The sequence below is a fragment of the Lathamus discolor genome, chromosome 3 (genome assembly GCF_037157495.1).
Source record: "Lathamus discolor isolate bLatDis1 chromosome 3, bLatDis1.hap1, whole genome shotgun sequence".
NCBI lineage: Eukaryota > Metazoa > Chordata > Aves > Psittaciformes > Psittacidae > Lathamus > Lathamus discolor.
In genome coordinates this window covers 95,894,794-95,920,971 of record NC_088886.1, presented here as the reverse complement: position 1 = coordinate 95,920,971, position 26,178 = coordinate 95,894,794, and the positions used below count along the sequence as shown (strand labels likewise).

Genomic DNA, 26,178 nt, shown 5'->3' with positions numbered 1-26,178 from the left:
AAAAAGTACAGTCTATGGCTCAAATATATTTTAATTGATATTGTTACCTTCTCCACCCTGTTTTCTGAGGCCGTATCAGTGCTTGGAACTTTCAGAACTTGTCGGGTTATTACCTTTGTGAAAACTTGTATGTTTCTAGAAAGATCCTGGTTAGATGCACCCAGAATATTAGCCTCAATTTGTCCAGGTTTAGAGAGGGGTCTCAGTCTCTTTGTTGTGGATTCAACATTTCTTTTGTCTGTGGCACTTGCTGTGTGCTGGTAGGATTCACAGTTTTGATGACCTTCATGTAATTGCAGATGTCCTGAAGAGAACTCAAGCCTGAAGTCTGTAGGTAACAGGGACTTACCTTTTATAAGGGATTTACCTGAATAAATATATATGTATTTAATATGGAATTACTGCTGGCAGCAGGGTTTCCTGCCCTACACCACTTGGGGGGGGCAGGGAAGCTATATGTTTTATTCTTCTTTACTTTTGCTTTCACAAATAGAGTGTTGGGGAAAAAAAGTAAACCTGCCAAAGAGGCAGGAAATCTGAGATTTGGTGGTTTAGCTTAAATACTTCTTTCCTATTACCATTTCAAGTAATAATCATTAGTGTAAACAGAAAGAGGCTTGGATATGAGCTGTGTTCTGTATGAAAGTGCATGTAGTTTTTTCTATTGTGACAAAACAACAAAGTTGGATTTAAAGCCTTTCTGTGACATACCTTAGTAAAACCATCTCAGGATGCTTTTTGGGTCCCTCCCCCCCCTCCCTGTTCTTTTTCCTGAATGGTCTTGCTTAGAGTCTGGGTATTGAAGCACCCTATGAAAAGCAGCATAAGGAGAATTCATCTTTTAGGGCTTAGCTGGGGAGTATGCATCTCCCTTCAAGGTTGAAAGGAGGTTTCTTGAGCATTAATCTGTGGTTCATGCCAAGTGAATCACTTTACCTAGAGGTGCATTGTTTGAAGAAGTCAAATCTCGTAACACCACTTGAATTTCAAAGGTGTATTGAGTTATTGACTCCCCCATAGTTCAAGTTGAAATTATTGTGTTGATACATCTCTTGCAGTACTTATGAGCAGTAGATGTGATATGGTTTGTAATTTGTAGGAAAAGTGGCAATTCAGGCTAGAAATAACAGGCTGATAATTTCATTATTTATAGCGTTTCATATAGAGAACAGTATATAAGGAGATACTATGTAACCTTAACTTTTTCAGTCAGTTGCTGGTTTAGTTCTTGACTCATAACAGGGGCTGCTTTTTGAGAAGATTATTATAACTACTTTGTTCTATTTCTTGTTACAAAAAGAAGTTTGGTTCCTGTCAATATTCTAGGGCAGTAGAAATTGAAAAGATAGCTTCACAAGATTATATTGTATGTGGGCAAGTTTAGATAAGGCAGATAGTACAGGGAGAGGGAAAAAAGCCTTTGGACTTTGATACGTTACTTGTCTGCTTGGAGTCACAAAGGACTGGCCTAAACATGTCTGGTTTGTTTTGTTTTGTTTTTTTCCTGAACTGTAAACAGCACAACCCCTTGGTGTGATTGTGGTTGTGTTTGTGTTGAGATGCTTTCTTCCTTGTGTGCCTAGTTCTGCTGCTGTGCAAGGGTAAGCTAACAGTGTGTTAAGCCACTTTGTCCTTGTTTAAAAGTCTCTGCAGAGTAGGAAGGCTATGTGGCTTTAACCGTACCATTATCATTGAAGCCAATCAGTTCTTATATTTAGACTATGTTTATGGATGGATATAGCTACATGTATGCTCTTGATGACTTGTCCTAAAAAACAGTTTGAAACATAATGCTTGTTTGTTATGGGTGAAGTTTGGATTGCTAAGAAAAAGCTCTGGTTAGGCACGTGATGGATGCTCTTGTCCCCTATGGTTCCAGGAGTGCCCCCAGCTGCTCCTGCAGAGGAAATACCTGATTGCAAGATACAGGGAATTAATGAAAGGACTGGGTGCGCTAAGAGGCTAATCTTGAGGAGCTGCTGCTTGCTTTCCTTGTTACCTGGTAGATTTCAAGCCTTTTGAATGTCTGCGGTTTTAAATACCTGTAGTTGCTTTTCCCTTTGTTCTTCCATGTAGGTTTTTTTATGGCGTGGCCTCTTTACAAACATAATTAGGTGGTTACTTTGATATCATTCCAAAATTTAAATTAAATTTTAAATATAGCACTTAGTTGTGAAGTAAATGCTAGTTTTCAAATTTTATTTTGCCATTTATATTACCTGACTATACAATTATTGGGTGAAATAATATGCTACAGACTTCTATGTATATCTGTGCAAACTAAATGATGTTAAAATTTCTTAATTGTCACCATTGCAGATTTAGTAAGGCAACTGTTGCTGATTGAGAATGCATTTGTTGAGATCTAGTATGTAACACTTTCATCCTACAACAGTTTCGTTCTTTTGATTGCTTAGCTTGTGGGTTTTCTTATGAACATAATTTCCTTTCACTTGAATCTTCTAGGGTTAGTTGCAAATGGCAGACATTGTCATCCTCCAGAAATGTCAGTCAGATTACTTGCAAAGCTTCTGGAATATACAGCTTGGTGTAAAGAATTGTCCCCAGATATAGAAATAATGTTACAAAGTAAGCTTTCCCTGGAAGAAGGGCTGTGTAACAAAATGGACAACCAACAAGTCTTTCTCCAGACTTTAAGAACTGGCTAGCATGATGGGAAAGATAGAAGCGAATATATTATTATCTGGGGTTGAAAGAAGCTAGTAAGGAGATTTTAAGGTATTCCAGAATACTATTTCTGAAATATTTTGTACCCCAGCATTAAAGGGGGTTTGGGTAGACTTTTCTGGATAAAGTATCATATTTCCCAATTCAGCTTTTACCTCCAGTAGTAGTGAGCAATACCGCCCTTCAGTCATGGCCTAGGAGGAGTTCAGATTGTATCTCAGCTTCTTCAGTGGCAGTGCATCAAGCTACCTGGCCTAGCTCTTCACATACCATACATTTACAGCCTAGAAGAGCTGTAGTTGTTGGTGTCAGGTTCAGTGGGTTTGAAGTGTGAGTTCCTGTGGACAGAGACCATTCATAGCAAGAGAAATGTACTTGGACAGCTCCTTAACATACGTGCCAAGATGTTTTAACTTGTTATCCCCACTATAATAGGCAATAAAACTCAGAAAATAGACCAGAAAGACTGAGTAGAGGCCTTGAAAACAACATTTTTAAAATGTCTGGCAGATCAAAACCAGTATCTTCAGATATAGGGCAGATTAGAACACTTTTAGAACTCAAAAGGCCTCAGTTACCACAATCTATTTGGACAGTGCTGATGAATAGGCAGCTAGGACCAAGCTAGGTGTTAAGAGCAGGCAGAATTGGGACAAACATTGAGCACGGATACAGAGAACAAGAAGTGAAGTTTACAGCTGCTCCCTGGGTGGGGTAGATAGGTGATGTGCCAATGCCTCTTACTGCCATGCATGTAAGGAAGAACAATCTGTAGCTGCTATCTGTTGGAGATGGCATCTCATTGATTACTGTAGGGACAAAGATTATATGTGTCCATGAAGGCCTGCTGCTTGATGGTGACTGCCCCGCTGGACAGGCCTTGGGCCTTTCAGCCATACCTGGAATATCCAGTGAATGGTCAGAATGCCATTTTCCTGAACACCATGCACATGGAGTACTGACAGAGCATATGCCTGCTAAGTGGATTTAGGCCCTAGATTTCTCTTCCTCTAGGAAAGGGAAAGGGATTGGTGAACATCCTCTAAGGCGTTTTAGTCACCTGGGAGGTTTAATGAAAATTTACATCTCTCTACCTTAATAAACAAAAGTAATTATATCATTTTATGTGTAATTTAGTGAGTAATGTAGATTAAGAAGATAACTTTGCGAGAAAGAGTTTGAGATTGCAGGAAGCTTGTTTAAGTGCTGTTATGTTTTGGGTTTTTTTTTTTTTTTTCCCCTCTGGCTTATCATAGATAATGCAGCAAACAAATGTAATGTTCCTGATGGCCAGAAGTGAGAAAAAATTAATGGATACACTGGGCATTTTACCAATGAAACAATAGCTTTTCCCAGGTTAAGGGGCATTATTAAAGGAGCTATATTAAAAATAATTCATAAAAATTATTTCTGCATTTGTTTGAAAAGGTAGTCAGCTGTAATATCACATCATGTAGAACAGAAGGTGACAGTGCCGTATTGATAATAACACGGGGACGAGCTTTATAATCCATATGATCTAAATATGTGATAATCTGTTTCATCTACCTGCATTGCAGTTTTGCTAAGGCTTGGCTTTGAATGCAGCTTTTTCCTATCTTCACTGAATGCTGAGGTTAAAGAATCCGAAGCCACTTATTCTTTTCTCTGCCTTTTGAGTGTCAGCCTACAAGAGTATGCCTTTCTCTTGTAAGAAAGTCAGCAGTGAAGGCAGTCTGTGCATTCTGTTATAAACTGAAAGTTGTTCCTTTGCCAGAACCTGAGTAATACAAGTTTGCATGCCGATATTTTCACAGTAGCTAGGTATGTTGCTGTTAGCCTTAAAATAACTGTGGAAAAATGATCACCCATCTCGCTGCACTACCTAATGGAAATTCAGGGCTGTAAGGGGAGGGTACGGTCATTTGTTTTTGCAGTTCTCCTCGGCTGAAATGGAGTGTTGGAGACAAATGACGTGTCAGGACAAAATGCACTCACTAAAGTAGAGTTAACAGCCATGCCAGTCAAAAAGCAAGAAGACAAAAGTAAAGCAGTTGTTTCTAGTTCAGAACCTGAATTGCTGCAGGACTTTTTGAGTAAGCAAATAGCAGCAGTAATTATGATTGCATCTTTGGTCCTTCTGCTCCAGCAGATATGTTTAATCACTTCTGATGTGGTTTCACAGAATGCAAGAGTTAAAGTAGTCATTTTACAAATGACAAAGACAAGTGAAGGATTGGAAGGTAGCAAAGGGCATTATTTCTTGCTGACCTGATACACTTGGGTGTGGGTTTGTTCTTTTTTTTTTTTTTTTTTTTTTAAGGAGTTGTAAGTTTTTGTACCTCTTTGCTGCCCATTCTAGTTGGTAATAGGTGCTATCCTGCTAATAGAACTTCATGATAATTTGGCTCTTAAAAATTGCTTCTGTCCCACCTCTTTAAGGCATTAGATCATCGTATCCGTGGCCAAAATAGTTTGAATGCTGTCAACTGAAGCACTGTCATCATGTGTTTTGTGAATCAAATGCAAATTCAGATCTGTAAAGATTTTCTTAAACTTTTCTATGCTGCTTTTTGATAAGAGGATGATTTGACCCAATGCTCAAAATGCAGTAAACAAGAACAAATAATAAACAAGAACACACAATTAAGTATGTGGACGGCACCAAGTGCATCCCAATGGTAAAGTGATTATTGAGAAAAATGAACTACCTCATTTTCTTATCTCTTGCCCTTTCCTCTTACCTTTCTCTCTGGTGCTTTTCTGCTTTTTTTAGTGAAGGCACCACTGCCGTCCTCCTTGCATAATTCACGTTGCAGCAAGATGCACAACAGTAGGCCAGTGACTTAGATTTCTCTTACAGATAGGTTGTAAATTCTTTCAGTATAATTAACTGTATTGCTTTCTGGCTAAAGAAAAAATAAATATAAATATCTATAGCAATGAGTGTAGAAGTTGCTAGAGAGGGTACACTTAGGAATTTGTATTTAGGAATATTAATCTGTGGGTTTATTCTACTCTGAATTATTTTAAACAGATGTTGCTAAGAAAATAGGTTTTCACATGTATTTGTTTAGCATTTTTAACAGCTGAAGATCAAATGCTGTTACTTCAGTGTATGAATGACAGCTAGGAACTTAAGCATCTGACCTCAGGTCTTCTTTACTGATGTCTCTGGTCTCCAGCAGGTTACTTAACTTTTCTGAATCTAATCCTGCAAAGAGATTGTTATATTTATTCAAAATCAGTCTTATTGTAATTATGTCACCAGTACTGTTTTTTACTAAATGTTATGGAGAAAGGTGCTGAGGTCCTTGTTCATGTGTGAAGCTCTCTGTCCATGACAAGAATATATTCCTACTTGCTTAGAATTTAAAGATGGCTTAAGCACTAAAGTACCTATATTTTCCAAACCCACACTTTTAATATTAATATATTAATATTTTATAAATATATATAAATTTATAATATAAATGTTGTAAAACATTTTCTGCATGGTAAAAGGAAAATAAAATTTTTGACACTATCTCTGTGAGATTGTTATAGACTGAGGCATTTTGGAAATAAAAATTCTAAATTTTTAGCTGCTTGATTATTTAAAAAGATGTTTAGTGTTAATTCGGTTTTCATGTGTCCTTAAAGTAAAACGGGTTTATGCTGCAGGGCACAGTATTAACTGTAGGTGTACAGAATAGTTATGAAGCCGTGTTTAAAAGCAGCAGAGTAAGAGACAGCAAGTTTTTGCTGATATGACACTGTTTTACTGCGAAGTTTGTACGTTTGTTCTTGGAGTTACTCATATAGAGTATATATCCTTAAAGGTTAAATGGCTGAAACATCTGAAATAAATATGACATGGATGGAAGCAAATACCCAATTAAAGGTTTTGTATGAAGTCAGAATTTAGCACAACTTGGTAGAAATTACTATGTCTTATGGTTTCTGACAAACCTGGCTGCACAGGCTGCCAAGAAAAGAATAGCTTCTGAGATAGAGCATGGCAAATCCATGTGATCTTAAGGTCCTTGGGCAGTTTTATTTATTGTAAAGGCAATGGGAAAATTGTAACCTGGGTCATTTCCAGTTTTAATCAAACTTTTTCGCTCCCCCAGAGCAAGTAGGAGTCATGTCAAAGTCAGTTTGCATGGAGATATGGATAAACAAATGTTTGTCATGCTGCCCTCTCATCCGGTGTGCTGGACCTCTGTCAGAAAAACCGTTTGCTGAAAAGAAGTTGAAACAGCTAGCAGTCATTGCTCTGGGAAGGGAGGTGGGAGGAAGAGCAGCATTTAAGCAGCAATGGAAATTCACAGCAGGAGAGCATGGAGAGTTATTTAATGTCATCCTTAAAAGCACAGGTATAGTGAAAAAAATTTGTGCAGGCAATTGCTCCTTCTAGGCTGAGTCATGCCTTCTAGGCATGACCTACATGGTCCTAGTTAGGAAATGGGCTTAGTTTAGGAGTCAGCCATACTGCAGGTCCTAACACAACCCTTGAAGATAGGTGATGTGCTGAGAGCTGTGTAGCTAAGATCAGAGCAGTCCCCTAGTGAGATGAAACTAATGCTCCCTGAATTAAGCCCTGGTACTTCACACACTGAAACAGGTTCGTTTTCAGTGTGCAAAGTATCTACCTCTTTGGCCCTGTGCTGAAGGTGTGTATCTGAAGGAGCAATTATTCTTATTTCTGCAAAGTAATTTAGTTACTATAACAAATACTGGAAAAATGAAGTAGCCTTCTTTTGCTTGAATGATACAATTTTATTTTATTTTTAAATATTTGAGAGTAAAATATGCATTTTGGGGAAAACCAAAATAAATTTGTGAATTGAAAGCATATGTGCAATGAATTTTGGAAAGACGAGTTCCTGTGTCTTATTTTGCCACTGAATACACTCCTTCGGAGCCATGAGCAGAGCCTGCATACGTACACGTATTTGTATGGAAGAGGATGAGGTTATTATATGTAGCCATGGTGATCGTGACATTCAGCTTATCTCCACATAATGAAACTTGATCACAATGTGTTTTTTCTCAGAAGTCATTCAATAATTTAGCATTTAGTCCTAGAAGATATTTTACTTGGCTCTTTGTGCTGCTTTCTTACAGAAGGTACCAAATACAAGCTTGTTTTGGAGACTTTACATTGAGATTAACCGGCTTTTCTCTTTTAGTCTCTCCTTGAAGTACAGGTGATACCCAGTGTTACGAGGTGTTTCACAATGCAAAGGTTAGAAAGACAGATGAGGGAAATGTTCTGTTTTAATTTTGTGCTAATAATTTAATTCCATCAATCTGGATTTGGTATTGCTGATGAGGAAATTGTGTGGTTAGACAGTTGATGTCTTCTTAGATGATATGTAACTCTTATCTCAACCCCCTTCAATCCCTGTCGTTGTCTGTCTTAAAAAGGAAAATAAATATCACTGTCTCTGTGGACGCTGTGTGAAAGATGGAGCAAACTAGAATCCAGTTCCTCTGCTGTCCCTGGAGGTGGCTTCCATGGTTAAGCAGCTAGTACCTTTCCTTAATCTGTGAGGTTTTAAGTGGCCTTCCTGTCATCTGACTAATAAATACAGTAGTAACTTAAGGAAATTTGACTTGCTCTAATTGTTGAAAGTAGAAGGAAATGGGATTCTTAAGATTCTGAAATATATAGTGTAGCAGGTTCTAAATCCCTCTGCTCTGCCAAAGCTGTTTAATACAACCAGGAACTGATCCAAAGTTTAAATCAGGATGAACAAAAAAATGCCCCAAAAGCAAGTCTGCAATGCAAAGATAGGATGCTTATGCTCTTTTTCCTCTGTGTAAAAGTGTGTATCTATAAAAAAAAAAAAAAAAACCCAGGTCACTTCTTTTTAAATTAAGTATAAGTAGTATCTACTGTGTTTCTCAGAATTTATAGAATCATAGATTCTGTAATGTAATTTCAGGTTTTAATTTTGAACTTAAAATGTATGTCAGCAATTTTTACAAGTCAATGAATTGAAATCAAATGTAGCAGGTTTTTAAACCCGGGGTCTTTGGCATGCAAGGTGAGTACTAGTACAAAATAATGAAAGACAAATATTTGTGAAAGTATGTTGAAAGACGTGAACCCTTAGGTGTGAAACACTTAAAACATTAACCTGAAAAAGTAGTCATGGCTTCCCCTTGGGTTTTATGTTCTGGTTTTTATTACTGTCTTTTTTTGTACAATTTGACAAGATTGCTCAGTAATCTTGTCAGCAAGTTTTAAAAATTTGAGATAAAGTGGAAGATTTCTTAGCAAGGGGGGGTGGTGGTTTTACAACAGGTTTATTAAAATACCGTGGTTGTGTAGCTCGTGAATGAACAGGGTGTTCTACTGCCTTTGGTTATAGAAACTAGCTTGTGCCTTTTTCCTTCCTTTTTCATTTATGTAAGGAGTCATCTTACAGAGTGGGGAAATGCTGTCTTGGAGCATTTTTAAGTATTGCTAGTTTGATCGAGCAGGATATGTAAAGTATGATGCTGCTTTAGCCTGAGTTGAATTCCATGGATGTCTATCAGTTTAGTACCTAAAGATGAATGTTAATACTGTGGGAGCTGTGTAGAGTCCTCTGATTATTGATTCTGATGTTTATTGATGCTGCTTCTGATGACAAAGGTGGCATGTGTTACAGATAATGGAATCACATCCTGTTAGTTTGAAAACAGACCAAACCCAAACATATCCACAAACAGCCTTGGAAGCCAGACAAATGCTACTAGATGATCTTATCCTTATGCTTATTATGTTTTATTTGTAAAAGTAAGGAATTATGAGTGGGTCAGATGATTCCTCCTCTCTTTACAGTTGTATGTTTTCTTGTGATAGCATGCTGTGCCTACCCGATCTCGTGTTTACAAATCTAAGCTAATGTTTAAGAACATTGCTGGGGAGTCATGTTTCCATTGATGAAGTTTGCTTCACAGTAGATCTTTTTTTCTTGAATCCAGTGTGTCAGTGACATGCTTATTGTATGTATTATTAAAAATCAGAACAAAACAAAAAACTTACATCAGATACAATAATTAGAATTATTTGTAACCAATATATTTTGAACAATTTTTCACAGGGAATTTGCTGGTTGAACAGTATACTTCAACATCCAGTTCCTGTTTGGTACTTTCTGCTATGTCTGTCTGCTGATAAAACCAGCGAATTTGCTTGAAGGGCGTTTTCCTTATTTTCAAATACTTGTTGAAGTTTGGTTTTGCCTAGACATAACTCCTTTTATCAAATGTGGGACCCTTATTCTTCGCCAGGATAAATAAACACCCCATTAAAGCTGGGGCCATGGCACTTTTACTAGTAGAAGATGGGACCCCAAGTGTGTTTCTTTTTTTTTTTGATTCACTTTGCTGTTACAGCCTGTGTTGTTAGTAAATTTACTTTGCCACATGTTGTCTTTCCTTCATCTATCACCATGGTCATTACAGATGTCATGTCTTTTCTGGTAAGCAGCAGAGGAGGTGAGCTATAGGACATTTTCTTATTTTGCATTCTGTCCTTTAACTGGTCAATTTAACTGATCAATAGGATCAATTCACTCAATCTTATGCTGCTTTTCAGCTTTCATTTCTTTATTTCAAAGAGACTTTAGGAAACAAATATTGAAACATAAGAAGGAGAACTATAGGAAAGGCAACTCCTGATACTATTGAAACAGTTTTTGAGCTTCTCTGAAGACAGACTTCACATCCTTGCTAGTGCTGAAAACAGACCGGATTCCAAATCAGTTTTGCACATAATCACTCCCTTTCTTTACTGTGTTTTTTTTTCCTAGTTGTGAGGGATGGTGGAGCTCTGTAGTTTGCAATGTTTTGAAGTAGGACCTGTTTTTCTAGTTCTTCTGGTGAGTTATATCTAGCATACTTCTAAAATAACTAAAATAAAAGGCGCCTCTGTCTATTGATTTATTAATATGTAAAAAAAATTTGCTATTGTTAGTAATGGCAGATAGCTTTGTAGGTCCTTTCTTTTAAGGTCGGATGCTGGAAGTTGAAAATGGATGGAAGCAAATTTTTTTCAGTAATGAAGTGAAATTTCTAAGTCTGAAGGAAGTTTTAGGATAAGAATACTAATCAGTTACAGAATGAAATAGGAGCTGATACATGTTATGAGATAAACAAATAAACAGATTCTGACTACTGTCACAGGTATTACTCATAATCTTCTTAGTGTATCTGAAATAACCATTGTATTATTTCAGTATTTTCCTGAACTCGTTTTTAGCATTTCATCCAAAATTATTTCCTAGTTAGCACACAGTGCAATGTTAATTTGCAAATTATACTTTTTCTACTAGATTTTTGTGCATTAGTGACGTGTGTTCTCTCTAATTTAGTGTGTTTGTAATATCAGGAAAATAAATTGTTAGCTTGTTTTTGGGAGAGGGAAAAATAATAAAGTCTTTATTTTTCTAATTTTAGGGTCAACTTACAGTGTGCTGTCCATAATGCCTTCTGATTCTGAAAGCAGCAGTTCTCTGAGCAGCATTGGTGAGTAAAGTATTAATCTTTGATTAATTCATGAGTGTGTCTTTTCGTAGCTGGGAGAACCAGATTTTAAGGCTGCGTTAAACAGATTCTGGTCATAAAATAAAAGAAGTTAAGGTATAAGGTGTAACCATGCGTCTTCATCGGGAAAGAGTACCCATTTTGTGTGGTGCTAGTTAACCCGTTTCATGGATGTACGTAGTTGTTGCCAATAAAATCCGTTACAGATGTGAAAATAGTAGTCAGAGTCAAAAACATCATAGAAATTAAAAATATTACTAGCTAAGGTCATAGCCTTTTAAACTTTAAACTTTAGGACGTTCCTGCAAGCTTCAACCCTTTTTTTTCCACTGCATGCAGTGAATTGTTCTATCTTTTCTGTTTTTAAAGTCATTGTGAAAGACAAAATACTCTAACAAAAACTGAAAGTAAAAGAAACGTGGACAAAACACCTCTAAGAATAAGCTGCATTAGCTATCAGCTTTTCTCTTCCGTAGTTAAACATTTAATTTACTTAACCATTTAATTAACTTCTACTGTGGAATCCATGTAAAAGTAATTTGCCTTGGATACTTGGGTATGTAGGCTCTTGCATATTTAAAGTTCCAGTGTTGCGTCAGGCATCTGTAGACTTCCCTGACAGCACCAGGCAAGTCAGTTATCTAAGGATGTGGGTAGACATCTGTTGCAGTCATAGAGTTGAACTTTTAACTCCAGCATGCAGGAACAAGATTTTAGGATTGACTGAACTATTTGCTGGAAATATGGGAAGCTGTGACATGTTAGCTTGATTTTTATCAAGATCACGGTTGTATGCTATTACCTGAAGGAAGAGTATGGTTTAATTTGCTATGAATAAATTGGGGCTGGTAATAGGAAGAAAAAAGGTCCTAAATTTTTAGGACAGTCAGACTCAAAAAGTAACCTTCCAAAGAAGGAAGTTGTTCCAAGATGAAATCCAGTAAGTTTGTGGAATAATTGGATGAAGTGATAGCTGAGGCAGGAGATGATCTAGGTGGTCCTTTCAAGTTCCATGTTACTTATTTTAAAAAGGAAAGGTACGCTTAACACCCCATATCCTCCCCTCCCCCTTCCCAGTGTTTCTAACTTTTTGAATGCATTATGCCTGACCTTTTATAATTTTCTAAGTAGAGGTAGGTAGATGAACAGCTAGTGTTTGACATCACAAAGAGGAATTCTGCTTTAACAGTGACCACTTGCAAGCTATAGATACATGGCCTCTATTGTATTGATTTCTTGTAGCATAGTGCCTTATGCAAGTGCGGGATCCCTCTTTCTGAACACTTTTATTGAGAATTTGGTATGTTACTTCCGAGACATCCATTATTCCCAACATTACAGATGAGTCAGAACTGAATTTTTTCTAAACAATGTTCTGTTCGTGTTTTAAAATGCTGAAGTGCATATTGAATTCTGATCTGTGTATTTTACCTGAAGGGCTGTCCTTGGAAGTGTTTATGTCTTCAGTGTAGATCAAAGTTATTTATAACCTAAAAAGTGATCAGCTATTAAACAAAACTTGCAATCTAGTATTCTCCATAGTTTTGTTTTATTGATGATTAAAGTGAGTTAGGTATTTAATATTTAATACATTAACAGCCAGAGGAATTCTTTGTTTGGAGTTGACATGTTTGTTTTATAGTCTGGTTATAAATTTGTTATTAATGAATATAATTTTTTTCCCCTGACAGTTTTCTCTCCCTCACATCTTGTTTTGCAAGAGATAATATTTTTAATTGGATCTAGTATCAACAACAAAATTTCTTGGCCTAATAATGAACATATCCTAATAGACATGTTTGCAAGTCACTTCAAAGTTGCAGTCAGATTATTTTAATGCTGTCTGATTTTGTTGAATGACAAACCATCATAACTGAAACTGTTTGCATGCCAGCTCCCCGAAGGCTTCGTATGACTTCTTTGAATGGAATCCCAACAAATACTGAGTTGCTATAGCGTTTCAGGAATTTCGCATGCATCTTGCCCCTGCTCCATCCCCATCTCATTGGAATGCATTTTCACAAGGGTAATTCTGTGCAGTGGAAATGGCAAATTTAGCCTGTGAAATGAATGTATCAGTGAAAAAAAAAAAACAGCTCATGATTTGGAGGCATTGTAAGCTTTGGAATATGTTGAGTTTGACATTGATATTTCTATGTACACATATATATAAAGGAATACTTTCATTTCCCCACTCACACAGACCTTCCGCATGGGCCAGATAAGGGATCTATTTTATTATTCCTGAGTTCTAAACACTGTTTTTCATTAATATTTAACACATTTTTATTTCTGGTTTACCTTGCCTTTGTTTGTCAAGTAGCTCAGGTTCGCATTACGCACATTTGACCTTTCAGAAGAAATGAGAAAGGTATTGGGGCCACTAATTAAGCCCAGATAAAGAAGCAAAAAGTGAATCTTAGCATCTTCTAATTAGGAGAGATAGATAATACAGTCTTTCATTTGTATAAACTATGGAGTCTTTGGACTTTGGTCACAGAAGTAACTAGAGATGGGTATGTTCATGTGCTTCATATTCCGAACCTTAATCACCCTAGCTGCTGTTGGAGATGACTTCTGCTACCTGCATTGTTAAATAAATGAGCTTTTTCTGAAATGCTTCCAAGTAAGCCAGGATGTTGTTAAATTGAAATGACTGTATATGACCTAAGCTATCCTGGTTTCTGAGTTAATTTATGAAGCTGATGAATGTAAGTGTGCTTTTTGTCCAGACCCTGGTCTAAGAACTAAGCGTTGAATAGTACAAAGGCAACTGTTTTTTAAAATGTAGTTCTAAGGAAATATGGGCTCAATCTCAGTCAAATAAATAAAACATGGTGTTAGGATTTGGAAAGACAGAGGGAAAGGTGAGAGAACATAATTTTAACATTGTCTTAACCTATGGTGTGCCCCAGTATTTGTAGTTCTGATTCTCTCATTGAAAGAGAAGAGGGCAGCAAGCGTGGAGAACAGTGGCATGGATGAACAGTTATGAAGCAGCTTCTGTACAGGAACAACTGGATATGCTGGGGTTATCTCAGTCTTCAGTAATGTCATAGTCCTAATATAAGAAGAGAACAAGGAGTGATGTAACTTGTGTAACATGACTCATAGGAGAGTTTAGGGCTAGTCTATCCTGGGTATTGTCATTCAAGCTTTTTTTCTCTTTCCTTGCTTAGATGGACTCACAGGGCGTAAGGGATGCAACAAGAATGAACTTCCAGCCTCATCTGCATGTGATAGGATAAGCAGTTGAGTGGAAGCCAGTTTTCCTAGCTATGTAGCAGCCTTGGAGAAGAAACTCCACTTCATAGGTTTATCTGTCTTGACCATAGGTGTATCTGCTTTTTTTCTTCTGAGTCTGTATGTAAATAAAAATACAGTTATTGCTCTTTTAGGTTTTTCTTGTGTATTTTCCTCACTATTCAAAATTGGTTTAGATGGGAATATTTTCTTTCTTCCCCCAATGCTTTCTTCCTTTTCATTTCCCATGTATTAATAAAAGTCATGCTGTGTATGATAAATAGGTAGCTTTGATGGTACTGAGGGCAAATAATCAGTTATTTCCGAAAGAGGTACAATATAAACTGCTGTAATCCCACCATTGTCCTTCAGCTCCACCTTCTTCCCTCCAAAGGAAAACAAATGCTCATTAAATCGTCATGCGCTCTCTGTATTTCCTTTCTCTTTGCTCTTGAGTAATGACAAAGATTTTTGTGTGTAAATAGAAGCATCCTACATCTTCCCTCTCCCAGTGCCCAACAGACTCTTTGAATGGAGCTACAATCCCACGTCTGTGACATCAGAATAATTATTGATGGAGATTCAGTGCCTGGTGTGCCAAGCGTGGAACAACAGTGTCACTTAGGATAGAAACCAGTAACACAGCTGTATTTGATAGTCACTGGCTAGTCTCCCACTTGACTGGTCCTGATAACAGAAAGGAAAAGAATGCAGAATAAAGACCCTCTCTGAAAAAAAATGAAAAAGACCCTCTTTGAAAAAAAAATGAAAAAAAAAAAAAAGGGGGTGCCAGTTTGTATAGTGCACTCAGTCATCTGATGTTTATCATTTTGAAGATAAATGTTCACCGAGCAGTGCACTGAACTTAAATGACATAGTCGTGGACAAGTGGCCCTAGGTGGTCCTGCTTGAACAGGAGGGTTGGACCAGATGTTCTTTCTGAATGCTAGCAGATAATTTGCTGGACTTGTAAGGAAAGATGGAAGGCCTGTGTTTGAAAGATTATCTGCAGAAAATTATATATCAACCAAGTATCACCTTACTTATGCAATACTTCAGCCTGAGATCAAATTTCTTTGCTATGGAGAGTAGTAACAGAGGATCCCTGTTAGTTTCTGTGCATTTCTTGATTGTCTACTTCCAGTTTCCATCTCTTATGTTTATACTTTCTCTTTTCTTCCAAAATAAGTCTTCTTCCATCCTTTTCACAGTAGCTGTGTAAATTATTATTCTGGCCCATGTCACATAAAAAAAAGCCTCTGTCAATTGACTTTAAAGGGTATGTTTCAAGACTTGTGATACCCAATAATACTTTTACAGCTTTCAGTAAGGCATTACTGACCTAAGATGTATGGTGCCATGACAGGATTATTATAGTTTCTAGAATTGAGCTATTTTTTACCTACCCTAGTACCATAATGAAAATTTAGTTTTCCTTCAGTGCTTTAAAAATGTGATTCTTCCTCCCCTGTTGAATACACCTTCTTTTTTCTTCTTTTTTTTTTTCTTTATTTTTCCTTGGGGGACAGAGATGTTGTTTAATAGAAACCAGCAACTTGCATGCAGGAGTGAGGCTATGGCTCTGAGGAATAGCCTCTGTTACGTTTTTTCGTGATGAGTTTTTAACAGAAAGGCGTTGCATACGCTTTCGTTCTTTGAAAATGTACTGAGATCCTAATGAGAGATTTTGTAATGAAAGAGGCCTTCTTTTTTTCCACATGTATAATTTCCTTCTTTCCATAGCCAGATCTCTTTGCATTGTTTTGATTACAGCTATCAGTCTTGTAACTTCTTCACTCTACATTGCATATCACCACCTTTACCTTTTAAGAGTCTATTATTGTTCCAGCTGTTTAGTTCTTTGCAAATGGTATCACTTTTTCATTCATAAGTGTTTTTTCTTCCTCTTCACTATTCATATCCCAGTACTGCCTTTTCCTATGGAATTTACATACCAGTCTGTAACAAACACAACAGTCGTCACTACAGTTTTATGACACTGCAGTCTGAGGTGGTGAGGTATCTATCCCCACCAGGTTTGTCCAACTTTGACTTGAACTGACAGTATTTCCTTGCTTAAACTTAGTTTATCAGCTTGACAGACTATTTACAAGTAGTTTTTCCACTAACTGCAATTCAAGTAACTCAGTCTGGGAGCCTTAATTCTTAATCTGGAGCAAAACATTGCCCTCTCATCAGATAATAATTCCTTCCCAGCACTATGAAGTCTTTCATTCCCCATTGTCATGTTGACTGTTTTGACAACTGGCCTTTTATGTTGTTGTGATTTCAGTTTATTGCTTCACACTTTCTACATCTGTGTATACTAAAGTAATTGTTTCCACTGTTAATAGGAAGTGCTCAGTTGCAGGTGTGGTTTATGACAGCCTTTCAGAGATAAACACTCTTTTCTTTGTCTGAAAGAGTGATTTTATTCTTTTCCTCCTGACAGCCTCTAGGAATCTCTTGTTGTATTTTTTGCCTTTTAAAACTAACATAAAATCTATACTTAGTAAAGATACCTCACCAGTTAACACACAGGACAAAGGAACAAGTAACAATATTACACCTGCTGAAAGGCCACAAATGAAAAAAGGTACTAGGAACACTACTGGTACACCACATCAAAGTTCTGTACTGCAGTGATTGCCTTCAATGTTCTGCCTTCTTGCCAATCAGTGTCTCTATTCAGTAGTAATTTTCTTATAAAATTTGGCCTTAATGATTGAATTAAACCTTTCTAAAATACGTTTATTTCCTATGTAATTTTCTTGTCATCTGACCTGAATAATACCTCTTTGATTTGCTGGAAGTAAGACTTTTAAATTAGGAAATAAACACCTTCCACAAACTTAAAGGAATTTCACTCTCTTTCTATTTTATTCTGTTCATGAATCACATAGATGTCTCTATGACTGATCCTTAATTTCTGTATGTAATTTTTAGTGTGTTTGTTAATTAGCCATCTTAAGTAATAAGCACTCTAAGTAACTTTAAAATATTATCACTAACTTCTATGGTGTCCATTTCTAGGCAGTTGTGAGTTGACAGGTAGTCATGCAGTGTTCTCTCAACCCTTGTTACTTAGGAGGTACCCAAGAATTAATTATTCAGTGGCTGTGATGCCCTCATTTAAACACAACAGTAAGAACCAAAAAAGTTAACTTTGCTGATGTGTACTGATAAAGAAGGAGTTTTTTAACATTTCCTGTAATGATTCAGTTTGACTTCTTGGTCTCTGAAGTCTTCTGCGTATAAAGGGCTTGAGAACCACTAATGCATAGCTGACCACTTCATGGTATTTTGTTGCTGTAATACCTTAGCATTTGGCAGCTCTGTAGAGCTTCAGCTGTGTTTTCCTTGGTCATGGTAACAGATTTTACTCTCTTGTATTTCAGCTCAGCAAAGTTCTGCAAAGACTTTTTGAATTGACATATGTGCCCCTTTCCCTCCCTCTCCCCCCCCCCCCCCCCCGCCTTTGCTGTTTTTCAGTATTAGGTTGTAGATTTCTCTTTCATGTTAATCTTTCTGGAACCACTGTTCAGTTCTTTCTAAAATCTCAACCTTACTGAGCTTGAAAGTTTGTTTCACATGCTGTTAGGTGTGTTTATCTTGTTATATTCTGCATTAAAACAAATACTGAAGTCCTACCCATTCTTTTGTCCTTGCATGTTACATGATCCTCACTGCTTTCATAACCTACTAGGTTTTCTGTCTCTCACATGAAACTGTTTCCACAGTTAAGTATTTTACCTTTCTCAATTTCTTTTCCTCAGTGTACTGCTGCTTGTTCTTACTAATGTTTTATTTCACCTGCTTGCAGTTCCATTCTGTGCTCTCCACTATTTCAAGACCACTTCTAAAGATATATCCAAATAAATGTATCTAAATGATAACTTCTGATATGTAATACTGTTCTAGTCCTCATAAATTGTTAAAAGAAAGTAAATATTTCAGTACACGTTTTCCTATAGCGGCATAAGTCTTTATTTCCTATTGCTTCCTGAGCTTTGCGAGAAATCCTGCTGGTCATACTTTGCAATACATCTCCCAAGTCTTTTTCAGCGGTTTCTGTCACGATTTACAAGGCCATAAAGAAATAATACTCTGAGCATCCCTGTTGATTTTATTTTGTAATCAATGAAAGTAGTGAAAAAGGCTTGATTATACAATGAATAGCCTCCTGTTTGCATGCAAGAATTGGCACAATTCATACAATGAGTTTAAAAAAAATCACCGTAAAATTCAGGCATTCTGTTAGTTTGTAACAGATTGCCTTTTGAATTAATTTGAACCTGTCATCCAAGTGCATTTCACAAAAGGTAATGAGTTTATTATAATTCAAAATATATTAATGGCATTTCTTAAAAGTAGCTGTTTATGCTTTGTTACCCATTTTTCCACCTTAACATTCTATTAATTCAACATTATGGTACACCTTCATCTGCTTAACAACTTTCCCAGCTCTGTTTCTCTTAAAATGTTCTCTTTGGTTTTTTATTTCCTTAAAAAAAACCATGAAATTAACTGAGCAGTGGTTTCTGTGTGGCTGTACTATCTCTTCAGTCATTGATGATCAGAGAAGCAGTAAGAATTGTATTAGGTATGTACTGGAATAATAAATCTTTGTGGTTTCTGTGAAGTCCAGCATTTGGACTATAATTACGGAAGATATGCTTTCTCCAGCTTCTGTTTTTGAGGCTTTTCTTTTATAAATGTATGATGCAAATTCTGCAAAATCTTGCTTTGGACTAAATCAGTGCTTACTCAGGACTTAATGTTTGTACTCCGTGATGGGCAAAATGTGTTTTGCCTACATGACCAATCCTGCTGTCTCCTCTTTCAGTAGTTGGTGGTGTGCTGCTTCCCTGGAGGCTGGCCAGAGATGTGACTTCCATATGGTCATCTTCTTGGAGTCCAAACGCAGCTTATGTGAAAAATGAGTTCTGAGGCTCACTGAAGCAGATGAATGAGTTGCACCTGGCAGGACATGCTGAATATATATTTTCAGAATTCCAGGTTGTCTGAGGAAGGTGGTGTAATTAGGATAATGGAGATTCAGCCTTTCAGCTTGTACGTTTTGAGACAGTTTCACTGGTAAAAGGGCAGAAAGGAAATACTGTTGTGTAAAATAGTCAGATGGAGAAGACTACAAAGCTTGGAAGCACAGGTCACTTTTCTTCTGCTGCATCAGGATGCCAGATGCAAAAGAAGGCTCTTTTAGCATTCAGCTATAAAAGCCCCTTTAAAGGAAATGAAGAGTATTGAATTTTTCTGATGAAACAGGAGTTTACTGAAGTTGTTCTTTTCTCTTTTAGTTTTTTTTTTTTTTTTAATGGGCATCCACAAATCTGATTTAACATTATGAGACCTTTCGTACAACTATTGAAAATGCAAGACTGTTAGTAAACCAAGTAGAGATAAACTTCTTGAGAAGTATTAGAGGGAAATATTTGGATCATACTGATCTGTGTTTTTATAGCACTTGCAGGGCGTACATCTTTTTGCTTTTATTATGCGTTGACAACAATTACCATTGCACTTGAGGTGAAAATATTTGTTGATGTACTTGTAAAAAGTGTCTAAAATAACCTTTTCTGTTACTTCACGTTAGTTCTTCACATTAGTTAAGAAGGCTTCTTTCATAAGGCTAATTAGCCTGTCTGTCTAAAGCAGTTTTGTCTTGCTTGGCAGTTTAGAGACTGTGCACAAGCCTTCTCCTTGCCTGAAGAAGATTGATGTTGTCAAAGCTGGGGGGGAGGAGAGGTGGAGGAGGAGAGGGGTATAATTCTTGCCTCCTTCTACTGTGTTTTAGATTCCCAGAGCAGCCATTGTGTGCTTGTATAGGACTTACGCAGCAGACAGGAGCAGACATACTGTCCGTGGAACTGGTAGTATAGTTAGCAGTGATGTTAATAATGGTCTGTTATTAATCCAGCACCTTTCTTCTTCCTCTTGTGCCCCTCACATCCTGTTTAACTGGGCTCACAAACAACCCCAGGATGACATACAAGCTTTTGAACATCTCTGTAAGGATGAGAAGGGGACCTTTTCAGTGTTAGTCATATTCTGATTAATCAGTTCAAGTGAGAAGATGTGCAGGTTACCACTGAATTTACCCAAGACCATGCAGCCTATCAGTACCTCAGTTAGGTTTGTCTGCCTTTACCCTTTTTTTTTTTTTTTTGTGTGTGTGTTTATGAAATTCCACACTCACTGATGTAAGGCCAATTACATCTTGGCTGCATCCAAAAAAGTGTGGCCAGCAGGTTGAGGGAGGTGATTTTGCCCCTTTCCTTTGCTCTTGTGAGACTTTACCTGCAGTACTGGCCTGAGTCCACCTGATACCTGAGGACTGGAGTCCTCAGTACAGGAAAGATAATGGACCTTTTGGACAGGGGCACAAAAATGAGCAGGGGGCTGGAGCACCTCTCCTATGAGAAAAGGCTGAGGGAGTTGGGGTTGTTCAGCCTGGGGAAGAGAATACTCTGGGGAGATGTTATTGCGGCCTTTCAGTTCTTACAAGGGGCCTCTAAGAAAGATGTGGAGAGAAATTTTAGGAGGGCCTGTTGCAATAGGATGCAGGGTAATGGTTTTAAACTACAAGGGAAGATTCAGGCTGGATGTGAGGAAAAAGTTCTTTACAATGATGTTAAAATACTGGAACAGGTTGCCTAGAGAGGTGGTAGGTGCTTCATTCCTGGAGACATTAAAGGCCAGGTTCTGAGCAACTTAACCTAGTTGAAGATGTCCCTGCTCACTTCAGGGGGTTTGAACTAGATGACCTTTGAAGGTCCCTTCCAACCCAAACTATTCTATGATTTTATGATTCTATTATTCTATTCCAAATGGATATGCATTCTGACTTACTTTATCTGTCCATTTAGGGTTTTTTTCCTATTTATTCCCTCCTGTATCATGAGCCTAGGGTAGCATATTTGCATTATTACTGGATTTTGTATAATCTTGCCTTGAAAATTATGTAGAATGGTTCTTATGTTGGAAAAAGAAAAGATAACTGTATTTTGAAAGTGTGAGATCTTTAGTTCTTATGGATGAAGTGGCTCCATCTGGATGGAGGAATAAAACAAAGTAGTAGGAGAAAGCCCAAATGCAGCCTTTGTCGAGAATTATTTTGAGAGATGTGAGCTTGTGTCTTTCTAGAGGATGCATTCTGTTCCTGCAATTTTTTATTTCTTCAGTTAGCTATTAGTGCATTAACATACATTATTATGCAATAGTTAGGTTAAAAGAACAGTCTGTGCTCATAAAGTCTCATTACAGAATTACGGTAACAATTGAAATGAGTAAGAACTGGGATCCTATTATTTTAGAAGCTGTATGTATGACCTTGAAGTTATTTGGTGTGGGAACTTTAAAGCACAGGTAGTTCTACTTAAAAGTTGGAGGAAGTTTTTTGCATTTTGCAATACCTTCCTGAACTGGGTTTAAAGATAAAAAGCCAGTCCTTGCAGCTCATTAGTATTTGGTCAGGTGAAATATCTTTGTTTAAAATTCTTTCTCTGAGAAGACTGTGATTATATTTTTTGTTTCTTTGTATAGAAAAAGGCATAATACAGGTGCATCCAAACAACACATATGCCAGCAACTTGTTTCAATTGTATAATTATGCAGACTATTTCAAGAATAAAATAGTAGTCTCCTGTATACATTTAGGCCTTTAACTTTCACACCTGTTACCTATATCTTCAAGTTTGCTCTCATGGTCTAGTATGAGGCATCCCTGCCAATGGCAGGGGGTTGGAACTAGATGATCTTAAGGTCCTTTCCAACCCTAACTATTCTATGATTCTATGTGTCTGGGATTAAAATAAGCAGAACTAAAATTACAGTTGGATTAATTGTCTACATGTTGTGAAACAACATACCAGACTCTCATCTCTCAGGTGGAATAAGACCTCTTTGTATTGGTATAGCTGTATGAGAAGACAGTAGGCATCATCGTTCATCTCTGGTACTAAGAAAGGTGAGGACTACAAGATCCTACAAAACTCTTTAATGTATGACTGCCTCTTAGGGGAAATTTGATATGTAGTCCAGTTGCAGTGATTGTAATGTGCTTGTTTTAGCGAATGTTGTTAAACATGAAGCCCATTTCTCATGATGTGTTGACAAGTCAAATCTTTAACTTCATATACTGGACAAATTGAATTACAATTATGTGAAGGCATAGAATTGCATTAAAAAGAAATGTTAGCAGTAGCACATAGCAGAATAGAGCCGTGTTGCAGTTTCTCTGCAGTTGCAGGGGTAGGTTGATGTTTGTGAAATTCACTGGGGTTTTTTTTTAGTTTTGGTTTTGGGTTTTTTTTTTTTTTTTTGTTTTTTTCAGAAATAAGACGTGATTCTTTATTGGAAATAAATTTGTACCTATGGCTTCTGTCACTATGACAGTTTCTGAGGTCTTTACAGTTGTGACTGCAAACTGGCCTTGCCTTGCCTTTTAGGCAACTTACGAGTTTTTGAGTAAGCGAGTAAGCTACTCATGCAAGCCTAACTTACAACACAGATGGGGCCTTTCTGCCAGCATGGTGTCTGACTGGATTTATTTTTGTATCAACTCACTGATGATGTTTCATTTTTTAACAGGATTTTTTAAATTAGCATTAACTTCTTTAGTGAAGTTGTATTCTTTTGAGGAGTCGCTGACTGGCAGTTATTTGTCTCTTGGTCAGGTACGACTGGTAAAGCATCGTCTCCACCGCCTGTAATAGATACGAGACAGATGAGTGAGAAGCTAGAGACGATATTGTATCAGCTCCGTCAGGTAACTCGAGAGAGGGATGAGCTGCGCAAGCGACTTGCACTTTCATCTCCTGGATCAACTTTTGATGACTGCAGGTAAAAATAAAGGAAATGTAACAATTTAGTCCTCAGTAGTATTTTCAAGTGTCCTGTCTGCTGCTTGCCTGTAAAGCAGCAAGGATATTGTAATTCATGTATGTTGCTTGTTAACTAGTATCCTGGTGGTGTGTGTGTGTATGTAGGTGGCCACATCCAGGTTTAAGAGCTGCCTGTTGGATGCCTGTTCCCACTTTCTACACAATTTTACTGTGGGAACGAAGGGAGTCAGGCTTATCTCTGTGTGGAGAGAAGAAAGCAAAATGTTCAGGCCTCTTAGGCTGTGTTGTGGGAAGACAAAGATGAGAGTGGCTGAAGCATTTGCTGTTTTGAAAGCAAGGAGAAGAAAGGGAAATAGCTCTGAGTACTTGGCTGGAGGACAGAAATTAAGAGAGGAAAAAAAAATTCAGCTATGACTGTGCCTCTGCAAAGAGAGAGGTTTGGAATTCCATTGAGGGGAATACATGATTTCTAGGAGCTAAGCTTTCTGTTATACATGTATTGGGGGACTGTGTAGCATTAACATTTTGAGAGTAAAGAAATACCCTTCACTGAGAAGTTATGGGTGATGCCGAATTAAAATAACATCTGTTCAAAGTCAGTTAAGGGCCAGCAGCCTTATGCAGCTCATTCTGATTTGGGGGTTATTAAGTTATGAGGAAGATAGTACTCAGGGAGAGTATGGGTTAACTGTAGATAAGGGTTTTATTGGGTAGTAAGCAGAATTGGTTTATTTTAGAGGGTTAAAGATCTGCTAGTGTTTATAAATGTGATTTTGGGCACACTGAGCAGATACTTTTTGCCTGCAGTAAGCACATGCAAAATCAAATTTTTTGAACCTTGGAAAAAATTGTCACTGAATCTGAAATAAAAACAAAGCACAGATTTTATGGGAGGTGTTCCCATGATGCATAATTTCTCTGAATTTCAATGTTTTGTTTGTATCTAACTTCATAATTTCTATCTGTTGTGTGGTCAGGTGGTTAATTAAGCCTTTTGTTCCTATGAGATAAGGTCAAGATTTGAGCCATTGAGCTAGAATTAAGAGAATCTGGGCATTTTACTCACTTCTGAGATGCTCATCTTAATGCCCCTTTCCTCTCCACCATGAGTTCTGAAGGCTGCTTTCAAGAGCATTGTGTTCTATATGAGGGTCTCCAAGTGTTGTGGGGACAGGAGAGGAAAAGGTTGCCAAATGTCAACATCTTTTGCATAGCTTCCAGTTACTTACTTATACAGAGGGATTTCTTACTTGAAGTCACTAGAGTTTAGGCATTGAGGATTTTATAGCTTACAGTAATCTTCTGCATAATCCAGGATGCTATTAATAAAGTTCTGATGAGCTGTCCTCTAGACTGCCCTAGTTTTTTCTCTTTAATAGTCAAATCAATCTTCTGCTGCCAGTGAAGGATTTGTATGTTGTGGAAAATGTGTTTACAGTTTAAAGAAAAACTCATCAAAATAAACACTGTATTTGGGCAGTGCTTGCACAATATGTGTTAGATGGAGGATGCTGTCCTCCGAGCAATTAAATATTTGAAGAGTGGGAAATGTAGGAAGATTATTAGTTGATGGTTTTTTCCTTCAGTGTAAAAGCAACTACTACTCCCATCCACGTACACATCTATGGTTTTTGAAAGCTTTTGGTGGGGTTTTTCTGTTTGAGTTTGCTTTGCCTTCTTTCCTCATGTAAAATCTTCAACCTTCCAGGAGTCAAAGCCTGGATATTACAAACTATTATGCTGAACTATTAGTGGCAAGATCACTGCTGTTTAGGTGGTGACATTTACTACCCAAAAAGGGCTTTTGCTTTCCTGGCTTTGTATGCTGCTTTAACCATGGCCATACCAAACACAGGTGGTGTACAGGCAAATCTTGACATGCACATCATGATGGTGTGCTTCAAAACATTTGCAGCTCACAACACATTCGTTGGCTGGTCTCTGCTGGCTGTGAAGACTGGCAGTTGCAAAACCAAGCGTTGTTTTCCAAAAGCAAGTGTTGACTAAGTCTGAAGCAGTGGAAGAGGAGCCACAGCAGTGGATTGTGATGTGCTGAATCAGATGAACATGTGTCATCCTGTGGGACAGGAGTAAGATTGTTCATGCTGTGCTCGTGTCACTTGATGATGACTGTGTCTACATGTGGTGATTTAAGCAAAGATTTGAGCACATCATTTAGTGTGCTCAAGGTGCGTTTTATAGACCTAAGTATCCTTATTACTTACGTAGTAGTAGAAGAGAACTGCAATACAAATGAAATCCCTGAAAACTGCCTGGGAGAAGAGACTGTTTTATGTGTAGTCTGTAATTGTTGCTGGTGGTGCAGTTGCAATAGTACGTGATAACGTGTTTTAAGTTGTTGGATAGGGATTGCCCACAAAGTTGGATCTGCCGCTGGGATTAGTTTTTACGTCAGCATCAGATACATGTAAATGTCAGTCTCACTGTGGCCTTGATTTATGCTCAGGGTAATTGCACTGGAATGTAAAGGGTTTTTAAAGTTGGTATAGGAATATCAGAAACGCTCTTGGACCTTCGACATTACCATTTTAAATTTGTTAACATTTCAATCACTGCTTCCAAAATAGTAACTGACGCCTCTCCTTTATTGAAATAATTCTGTATTTTGTGAGGTATTTTAGCATAAAACCAGTGTTCTTACTTAAACAAGACTCAGCCACTGCATGCATTTGAATGGACTTTTTTGTTGCAACAGTTTTGATTATTTATTTTTGATCAGTATTTCTCCTGTGTGTATCCCTGTTTTTCTCGCAGAGACATAAAGCCTTGGAACCAGTGCTGTGGAATATATGGCCTTGGCTATCCAGATGTTTTTTATTTCATGTAGATGAACTAGAATGCAGGGTTGTTGTTCATTCCT

General features: G+C 37.4%; 1 protein-coding gene across 4 annotated transcripts in view; it reads left to right on the top strand.

Moving 5' to 3' along the window:
* DLG5 (discs large MAGUK scaffold protein 5) overlaps window positions 1-26,178 on the top strand; it is a 114,649-nt gene that overhangs the window by 29,729 nt on the left and 58,742 nt on the right. For 3 of the 4 annotated variants that reach the window (XM_065670702.1, XM_065670703.1, XM_065670701.1), the window contains exons 2-3: window positions 11,104-11,172; window positions 23,130-23,295. In XM_065670702.1, coding sequence (XP_065526774.1) covers window positions 11,104-11,172; window positions 23,130-23,295 — 235 coding nt within the window. Of the gene's footprint in view, window positions 1-10,480; window positions 10,527-11,103; window positions 11,173-23,129; window positions 23,296-26,178 lie in introns of those variants that run through there. The other variant, XM_065670704.1, reaches the window with a different exon arrangement.